A 10,339-nucleotide genomic window follows, 5' to 3' on the forward strand; every position below is an offset into this window, starting at 1 on the left:
ATGCTAAAATGGACCTGAATTTGCGATATGATGTTGCTGTGGTGTTCCTGGGTGATCTACCCCAGACACTGGGGACGTCGGATAGATATCTGCTCTTGGTACTATTAGCAGGAGCAAGGAAAGCGATAACCCGCAGGTGGTTGGACCCGGAACCGCCAACGAACTCGGAATGGAGGGAAATAGTCGGGGAAATCTACACAATGGAGAGACTGACTTTCTCATTAAGACTTGCTACTCACAAATACAACAAATATTGGAAAAAACTGAAACCTCTATAACGACCAACAGCAATTGTTAATAGATGTAATTACTGCTTTTTGTTGATTACATGACTGCATCTGTCAAATTGAATGCTCTGTGTTTTCTGTTAAAGGGGGATCTGAATGTTCCAAGCATGTATGTGTATTAAAAAACCTTAAAAATGATAAAAATAAAGTAAAAAAAAAAAAAATACAGTTGTAAATCATCTCACTAGTCAAAATGGATCTTAAAAGGAAAATTTTACGGCTGATCTCATTTCAGTGTAGTTTAGAAGCCATAATTATTACCAAAAGAGGTGAAACTGTTAATATATTTAAAGATTAAAGTACAGTGATCTCAATTTAAATATTTAAAGGAATCTATCTTTATTTATTTTCAGTTTTTGGAGCAGCGGTGTGCTGATATTTGTATGTATTCGATGTGACAGTGAGTTTTCTCATCTGTGTTTGTGTTAAATTTTTATAGCCCAGCTGCTGGCCTGAAGGTAAAACTCTGCTCCTGTTGTTCTCACTGCTGTTATTTGGTAAATATCCAGCTTACTGAGCTGGAAATACTCAGACTGTCTTGTGTGTGTGTGTGTGTTTGGCTACTGTTTAAATTAGAAAGTTATTTACTAGTTTTATTTTACTTTTATTGTAGAAGTATAAATCCTCTGAGATGTTGACCTTAATCTGAGCAACTGTTGCAGAGATTAACGGGCGAACTGAAAGTGAACAGCTCTTACTCGCAAAACATAAACAGACTTGAAGGTTGACCAGCATAGCTTAAATAAATTACACCAAATCACAATTTGCAAGATTAAAAAAGTGTTTAATAGTCACACTTTTATCTTTATTTGGCTTTAAAGATGCGCCCGAACAAGGAAGCTTTTGTTAATTAGAGGCGCTGCAGTCTTGTGTTTACCAGGCAGAGGGGATTTCAGACAAACTGAGGTCATGAATAAAAAATACAGCCATTGTTTACGGCTTTCATTTTGCTCATTTTATTCTCAGTCATTTGCATTACCTACGATAAAAATGAATGGAAATGGGAGGTTTGGTTTGACCCAGATTGCAGAAGTTTGTCAGCTAATATGACAAACTGTTAATCTCCTTTTCAGGATTCGCTGCTGCTTTTTAGTAATCTGATGGGGGGGGAAAATGGCATACAGGAAGTGGATGAGAAACTCTTTTATGTAGTAAATGGGAGGAAACTAGTTTTTAGATAATATATAATGACATTTATGTCAGATTATTGTGTCAACAGGACAGTGATATTGCACTTTTGGTCCATCTATTCTGGCTTTTATCATATTCCATAAAAACTGCCAGTATTAAACAAACATTGATAGCAACAGTACTAAATATCTGACACAGAAATCAATAAAAGGCAAACTTTTACAAGCAAACACTAGCTTGCAAAATTAGTTTACAATGGGGGTATTATAAAAACTAACACAAATTGATAAAAATTTAAAGACTCATGAGGATAGGAAATGTCAGATTCAAAGTAGCTCTTGAAAATAAGTTGGCTACCGTATTATCGAACGCGGAAGTAAATACGGAGCAAACTTCCGGTGTTTGAGCTCACTTCCGTTTCACCGCTTCGCTGTGCTAACTAATAGCAGCTAAGCTAAACTGGTGACAAATTTCGTGAGTAAGCTTACAAAAATCGCTGAATGATCGAAATGGCGGATCTACAACAGAGACTAAGATAATAAAAAAGTAATAATATTACGAGAATAAATTTGTACTATAATAAAGTCAAAATATTGCGACTTTATTCTGGTAATACGTTATTCACGCAACGTTATGACTTTATTCAGTAATATATGACCTATTCTTGTAGCCTAAGACTTTATTGTTGTAATTTTATGACTTTTTATGGCTATTCTCCTACGACTTTATTCTATTTCACTCTCGTAATACTTTATTCTCGCAATATTCTGACTTATTCATGCATTATGTCTTCATTCCCGTAATTTTATGACTGTTCTCATGTTTTTTTTATTTTTATTGCCCCAATACTCTGTCGTAGTGCTGTCATCTAAAACATGTTAATTTAAAACATAAAATACCCTAAACTCCTTTCAGAACAACTTTTGCTGACATTTAAAAAGGATTTAAACGAGCATTTAATGTGATCATCGTGACAAGAGGCGTGCGTGTCCTTTCAGCGGGAACAGATTCATCTGCTTCAGTCTTACTGTCCACATCTGATTGTGTCACGGAGCCGCATGCCATCATGAGTTTGCGTGAACCACCTCCTCTTCCTCCTCCTCCTCCTCTTCCTCCTCCTCCTCCTCCTCTTCCTCCTCCAGCCCCGCACACGCGCGTCGGGAGCGCACAGAGGGCGCACCGGTGTCAGTTTGCTCCAGCCCTCCTCTGCAGCGGTCGCTTGTTGCTGTTCTCTCGGAGCAGGGATTATTATTATTATTATTATTATTATTATTATTATTATTATTATTATTATTATTATTTGGGGGAGTGGAGATTCCGCCTCCTCACAACCAGGCTGCGTGTGTTCCTGACAGTTCGGCCGCGAGCAGACACGCAGAGAGACGAGCTGGACTCGAACCACACGGAGTCCACACCAGGAGAGCTCCGGGGTATTTTTCGGCTGAACACTGATTTTTGTGGCGTAATTTTTTTTAAAATTTATTCCTCCTTCTGGAAGTATGTGAACCATTCCTGCCGGGCGTCAGATCGGGAGCGCAGCGGTGCCACTTTTTGCCACTGGATTTTGGTTTTTGCTTCTTTTTCTTTCTTTTTTTTTTGCGTTTGGATTATTTTCTTCCAGGAGATGCCAAGTTGTTGCCTGTGAAACGCAGGATGCTGGGGACTCTACAACCACCAGATCCCTTACTCTGAGAGAATATCCGCTATTTCTGATTCTCTCCTCTTCTTCTTTGGTCTTGTTCTTGGTTGGTTTATCTTGTTATCGATGTGGTGCCATAATCTAAGGATGCGCTGTGGATTTCTATTGTTCCTTTTCACCCAAATCGTCTCGGTGTCTCCGCTCACTTACATTGGTAGGTTGACATTACAGCATTTATTATTGACCCGTTTTTCTTTTTTGCATGTTGTTATCAGCATTGTTGGCTCCCACCTGGCTTTTCTGCAGTTGAACCAGAATCGATTTGTTTTTTAATTTATTCAAAGATGAGGGGGGAGAAAACAAAAACCAAACAGGCGTAGGATGAAACAAAAGTGAGGAAATAAAATCTTAATAATGAAGTGAGAATAATTTATTCTAAAGATTTTAGTTTTATTTCCATCCAAACCCGCTGTTGCGCGCTGAAGCGTGATCTCCAGGCAACAAGCAATTTCATGAACCATTCGCAGAGAAAATTAAATGTAACCGCGCCGCCCGTTTTGCTGCTCCTCACCTTGAAGATCGCGATCACACCTTATGGCGCGGATGCGACGCGGCTTCACTTTGTGTCGCACATTTTCTCCGAAATACCCGGCAGGAAAGTTGGAAAACGTTTTATGCGTCAGTTCGGCGGCACTTCTTGGAAGAAAACGGCGCATTGGGCGACCCCTCCTGCGCCCTCTCAGTTACATGCCGGTAAAATATTCAGCCTGTTGGATGGAGACACAGATGGTTGAGTCCAAGATGTTAAAGAGTGGAGAAAACTTATTATGTAATTATTTAAATGGTCAATTTATCCAGAACTACAGCAGAATCATCACCCACTCCAGGTTGTTTTTTTCTGCTTCTTTTAACCAGTTAGTTAAAATGTGAAGAGAATAAGCATTTTTAAATTTCAAATTGTGTTTTAAAGAGTTTGATTTCCAGATTTTGTCGTTTAAAAACAGTGAAACCGCCCTTTAATCCATGCATTCTTCTTCATGTTTTCTGGCTGTTTACACTCAGGAGGCAGCTCACTATGAAATTGGCTTGAATAGAAAAGTCATGTGGTGCTGGTGCCGCCCTCTGATAGAGCTGCACCCTGAGTGAAGAGCCCCATCACCATAAAATCGCCACTTTCTTTCTGGATTGTGCTTCATTTTTTTAAAATCCTTTGTAATCACTTCCCGCCTTCCTTTGTGGTGCAGATAGATGCGGCGGAGAGATCACGATCCACTCGGCGAACTACCTGACCTCCCCGGGTTACCCCGGCGCCTACCCGCCCTCCCAGCTCTGCGTGTGGGTCATAACGGCACCGGAGCCCAGCCAGAAAATCCTCATCAACTTCAACCCGCATTTTGACCTGGAGGACCGAGACTGCAAGTAAGAACCCCCTCTGTCTCTCTCTCTCTCTATCCCTCTCTCTCTCTCTCTCTGTCTCTCTCTCTCTCTCTCTCTCTCTCTCTCTCTCTCTGTCTCTCTCAATCCTGCCTGGATACAGAGGCAAACTCTGCCCTCTATTGGCGAAGAGGCTCTCAGGGTGATTTCAGAGGAAATGGAGTTTGATGGGTTTCGTTCGGCCACAGAAACCCGTTTGCAGCAGCAGCAGCAGCTCTGATGATTTTCATCTGTTGTGTGGATTTATTTTACACAAAACTGTCTGCATTGAAAAAGTAGCTGGATTTTATTTTGTCATTTTGGGAATGAGATGTGAAAGGATCATTGCTCAACAAATTATCGCAAATAAGTAAAAACAGGAGTAAAGATGTTAACTGTAACCTTTTAAATAAGCCACTTTTTATCAAGCAACATGACAGACATGTTATTTATGCATGCTTCTTTTCTGCATGTTTCTTTTAAAGGGGAGTCCAAAGTGCGGTGCGTGGGCCATTTGTGGCCCACGAACTGATTTTATCTGGCCTTCAACCACAAAACAAAAATGACCCAAACTTGTTTTTCCAGCTCCAGGTTTGATTTGAGGTTGATGAGGCTAAAAAAAATATTTCACTGACTTTCAAAAAAGATACAAATGAAAGTTTCCTAATTATGGAAGCAGCCATGTAATTATATTTTATAGTAAACAGAACCAGAAACATTCAGTGGCTTTTACTCCAGGGCAGACTTTGACTTTAAAGTCTGAAGAAGGAGAAACCCATAACTGGGAATAAACACAAATACAAATTGAAAAAACTATTTTTATTTAAGATATAGACATTTTCAACAAGATCAGAGGCTGAAGTGATTGTCATCGCAGGTATTTATATTAAATTACTCTTTCTGTAGCCACAATGAAAACAAAACACACGACAAGCTGTTTATCAAATTAATCAGAGGCTAAAGAAACATCCCTGAGGAATGCCGTTAGATATCGTCCTGATTTTTAATTTGACTTTCCTCAGATGAACCACTTATTGCACATGTGTCAAACTCAAGGCCCGTGGGCCAAATCCGGCCCACCAGTGCTTTTTATGTGGCCCTCTGGGTCCTAGAATAAACACTAAATGTGCTTAAATATTATATTAATGTAGTTTTCATCTGTTTACTGCCAAGTTATATCAATCGGTTTCTTGATAATTATCGTGTAAATTCACACAAAATCAACAAACCCTTCACTTTTTTGTGCTGATACATAATTGGGAGTTTATTGCAGATTTTTCTCAAAAATTGTGAAAAACGTTTCTTTCTTTAACTAAACGGCTGCCTCGACTTTAATTGATGTGAGATTATAGTTTATGATCTATACAGAGAGTAGTGAAAAGTCGTATTTACCGACATAAATAAACACATATATTGCAGATATTTCCAGATTGGAACCACAAACACTTTGATTTTTATTGTAAAAAATTACAAAAAGAATCATGAAGGAGGGACTGATAGATGTTCAGTAAAATTATTTAATTTTAAGGTTTCATTGATATTCTAATAGTGTGTGATCAGGATTTACCAATACATTCTGGCCATTTTAGAGCTTTTTTAATCTTGATTTGTTTTCCTTTTGGCTACTTGTTTGTTGAAGGTTTGTTGAATGGTGTTTGGAGGCCCAGAACTGGACCAGCAGGGTGCCACAGATCCCCTCGCTGAAGAAGGGGATCTTCATGGCGAACGCTCGCTTGTTGCTCCGTCCATGGTGTTTTTTTGCTTCTCCTTTGTCCTGTTTTAAAAGCTCAGTAAACTCGTCTGGTGTAAATCTCTGCTTGCTGTCCGGCTCTGCCTCACAGATGTGTGGCAGGAGGTTACGTCCAATACTATTGGATCACATTTCAGCACCAAGGGACTAATAAACCATTAGTGCTCAGACAGTTACTGGATATCATGTGTCCTTTGCTGGGTTGCACGTCTTCTGTCTTCGTTGGGGAAAATGCTTCTGGAACGGGTTGGTTTTTGGGAAAACGCTGCTGGTTAAGTTAATTATTTCCAAATTAAAACCTTCATGATGGATAATTACTAGCTTATAAATAGCAGAGGGAAAAAAGAAGCGTTTTCTGAAGTCGTCGTTGACGCCTGATTGTCCTTCCTGCGGTAGACGGCGGCATCATTTCCACTTTGAGACTTGCAGGAATCAAACAGCCTGACCACCCAGCAGCCACCTCAACAAGTCATTTGGCTGTTGCCTGGAGGGCCTCTCCTCTCCGCTCCGCTCGATCGGTTTCATTATTTGTTGTGCGAGTTTGTGTTGGATGACGGTCGGGTGTAGCTCGTAAGTCTTGGGCTTGGCAGGAGCGATGTTGTTTTTGGGAACCACTCAAATGTACTCGCCGAGGGAGGCCTTGAGCGTTTTGGCGAGACGGCATTCCCGCTTGAAAATTTCCTGAGATTCATATCTGAGGGAGGCAAAGAGTGTTTTAATGACTAATGGTCTGAACTTAACGGAAACGAGACTTTTAATTGGAGTTTTTCAGAAGTTGTGCTTGTTTTCAGTTCATATCTCCTCAGGAATTGTCGTATTTGTGTATTTTTGTGTAAAGTTTAGCTTCTTGCAATAACAAATTTTGCTTTTCCCTGAAATTATTGCGATGATAATATCGTTTTGGCACCAAGTCATGTAAATAATGGCGTAATAATGCAAGTTTACCCTCTCAAATATTAAGAAACTTTACACTGGAACTGGGAAACCATTTAAATTTCCAAAATTAATAAACAAAACAACAAAAAACATCAAAATAAAATGAAAATGAAATGAACCGTTTAGTCTCTACACAAAATTACTTTTTAAAAAATATTAGTCACAAGAATAGAAACCATTAATTTATCATTAAATTGATTTATTGTGACAGATCTATGTTTTAGATTCAACCAAGTTGCATTGGTTTAATTGAACATTTTATGTTTGTATGGTTTATATGGCAGACATAACTTATCTCTCCTTCCATTAAAAATAGTCAATCACCCAAATAAAAATGGGAAAATTTTAATTAAACGCCTTCAGAAAGTGTGAAAAACTATCAACACCACCTAACATGTTAGCAGTAAATGCTCCGATTCTTTATCAAGCACAATAATCTGACCAAATAGTCCCAAAGCTGCAAAATATTAAGGATTTTCTCCAAAATAAACAACGTACTAATTGGGTATTTTATTCAAAAATGGCCAAAATGCCATGTTTATTACACTGAAAATGTTTCTGTTTGTTTCTGTCGGCAGGTTGGAGGAAAAAAACATCGTCTTAATTAGAGAAAACAACAAAGTTTGACATTTTCCCTTTAAAGCCTCATAAACTGATGAGGAGTCATCCTAAAGCAGCTGTTATCATTTTAGATCAGAGTAGTTTTAGTCCGTCTCCTCCAGGCTGCATCTGGTTTCAGTGCGTCAGTCACATGGCTTCCTTTAGTTACTTTATTCAATTATTAACATTTGTTCCTACAACACTGCTTGGACATTTATACTGTCAGAGTGACACTTTGACATCCAGCGTTGGAAAACTTATCTTTAATTCAGCTGTTGTCAATTTGCAGCATTAAATTTAAGTTTCACCCTTAAAAACAGGATTTCTAGACGTTTGTTGCTAAAGTATTTGACAGTTTTCATGAGTTAATGGTAGATCTTAGATAAATAGAATAGGATATGTAACCATGTAGCTAATGTTTAGCTTAGCACTTTTGCTAGCTTTGAAAACCTGAGTTTATTTTTTCTAATTTCCTTGGCTGTTTTGTAAACCAACATGTTTTACTGAAATGATCAACAAACGTAGAATCTCATCTTCATGTCAACAAGTTTCTGAATTTGTTTCATGACTCCTTCGTAATCCCTCACTGAGAGACTTTTTCTCTCGTTGTTTCCGGAGCGACGGCCAGATCGAGTTTTCTTTCACATCCGCCACGGAAATAGTTGTCGAAGTGAATCCCTGCAGAGAGCGGGAAAAATCCAAGCCGAGTTACGGCGAGGAACATGCGTCGGCGGCCCGGATAATTTTGGGACGTCTCTGTTTAGGAGTTGGCCGAACCGTTTCCCTCCCACACGGCTGCAGCTCAGCTCTCGCTCACGCCTCCTGGCAGCTCAAAGTTTCTGTCACTTACAGTATGCTTGGTGTTCGCACAGCGAGAGTCTGCACACTCTGCACATTCAGATTCATGAGAAATTTAAAGCTAAACCAACCAACTCCTTCTTACCAGAACTATCACTTTAATCCCGGTTGTATTGCTGGTTGTGTGACGTTAATTCAAGCTTTTGTTGCTCGAGGAAAATCCCCCAAACACATCATTTGATATCATCTCTGTACGAGTGTAATGGGAGCCGGTCTCTCCTTTCTGAAACCGTTTCCTGGAGACAAAGTCACAAGACCATCCGACGTCTTGGAGCGTCACACGAACTAGAACCAGGCCAGGATGTTTCCATGCACACAACTTCACGGCGTGTGGAGATTCACAGCCTGTCGCTGCTGGTACAATGGAAGCTGGACGAGTTTTTATCTATCCATCTACGGCTGGGGTGTACAAACTTATGGCCAAAACTGTAGACTGAAAAATAGTCACACGCCAAAAACTAAAACTAACATCATGACAGTAAAGTAGCTGGATATTTATTTATTGTAGATCCAAAACTTGAAAGGGATTTTTACGATGGCCATTGTAGTTATAAAAAAATGAATAAGTTTTGTGGTTTGTTTTAAAATTCTTGAAAAATTTCAAAAGTAAATTTGATATTTGAAATTCAGAAAGGTTTTTTGTAGAAGTTTTTCACATTATCCTAAAATGTTTATTTTTTAAATAAATTTTTCTAGAAATGCTTCTAGGAAATTTCTGAGATTAGTCTCAAAAAAGAGCAAACAGAAATTTGCTACTTTAATTTTTGAAGTTTCTTTTGGGTTCAATTGACTAAATTTATTTTCAGTAATAAGAAGAGGACCTGGGTCACTTTCTTTCCAAACTCTTGTTATATTTAACCAACTTTAATGAAGAATAAAACCTGATTTTTGTTTCAGGAAAAGTCTCGGAATAAACTTTGTTTTTACTTTTTGTTAAAACTTTGTTATAAAAACAAAACAAACTTTTTGTACTTTCTATTTTCCTGTGTAAAATATTATGTTGGTAACAGTTTTTACCCTGATTACAAATTAAAAGTCTCCCATCTGCATCTATGGGCCAAATTTTAATTATTTTTATGTTGCAGTTGAGGACCACACAAAATCAGTCCAAGGGCCACAGATGGCCCTCGAGCCGCACTTTGGACACCCCTGATTTAGAGCATGTTGCATATTTTTTGTGTTGGGTTGTTACAGTAGGTAAAATGTAAAGATGCTGACTGTAGACGGCAGCAAGTTGATTGTTATAGAATAAACCTGCTGAGGGTGAATGAATGAAAATGATGGATGGATGATGAAATTAGATTAATGGATCGACAGATGGGTGGCTGATGGGTTTCTGAGTGATGGGTTAAGTGTCCAAATGGAAACCAGTCCAGAAAAAAATGTAAAATTTGATGTAAGGACTGATTAAATAAAGGCTGGATGGGTTAAAGGATAGAGACTGGTCGATCGATTTTTCCTCCAGACGATGTGGAATAAAATCAGTTTTGGGCCAAAGACCCATAAATCCCAGAAGAAAAGATTGTGGGGAGGGAGAGAGAGAAGTAAGGATGAATGAATGGATGGATGGATGGATGGATGGATGGATGGATGGATGGATGGATGGATGGATGGATGGATGGATGGATGATGAATGGATGGTATAGGATGGATGGATGGATAGATGGATGGATGATATAGGATGGATGGATGGATGGTATAGGATGGATGGATGGATGGATGGAT

General features: G+C 38.9%; 1 protein-coding gene across 1 annotated transcript in view; it reads left to right on the forward strand.

Annotated features, from left to right (window-relative positions):
• The first annotated feature begins 2,583 nt into the window (after nucleotides 1–2,583).
• The window catches only part of LOC103479471 (neuropilin-1a-like), a 63,423-nt gene continuing 55,667 nt past the window's right edge, over nucleotides 2,584–10,339 (forward strand). Inside the window, exons 1-2 of the mRNA XM_008433901.2 lie at nucleotides 2,584–3,271; nucleotides 4,302–4,476. Of these exons, the coding sequence (XP_008432123.1) occupies nucleotides 3,184–3,271; nucleotides 4,302–4,476 (263 nt within the window). The 5' untranslated portion in view covers nucleotides 2,584–3,183. The remainder of the gene's footprint in view (nucleotides 3,272–4,301; nucleotides 4,477–10,339) is intronic.

This window comes from Poecilia reticulata, linkage group LG17, assembly GCF_000633615.1.
Source record: "Poecilia reticulata strain Guanapo linkage group LG17, Guppy_female_1.0+MT, whole genome shotgun sequence".
NCBI classification, from domain to species: domain Eukaryota; kingdom Metazoa; phylum Chordata; class Actinopteri; order Cyprinodontiformes; family Poeciliidae; genus Poecilia; species Poecilia reticulata.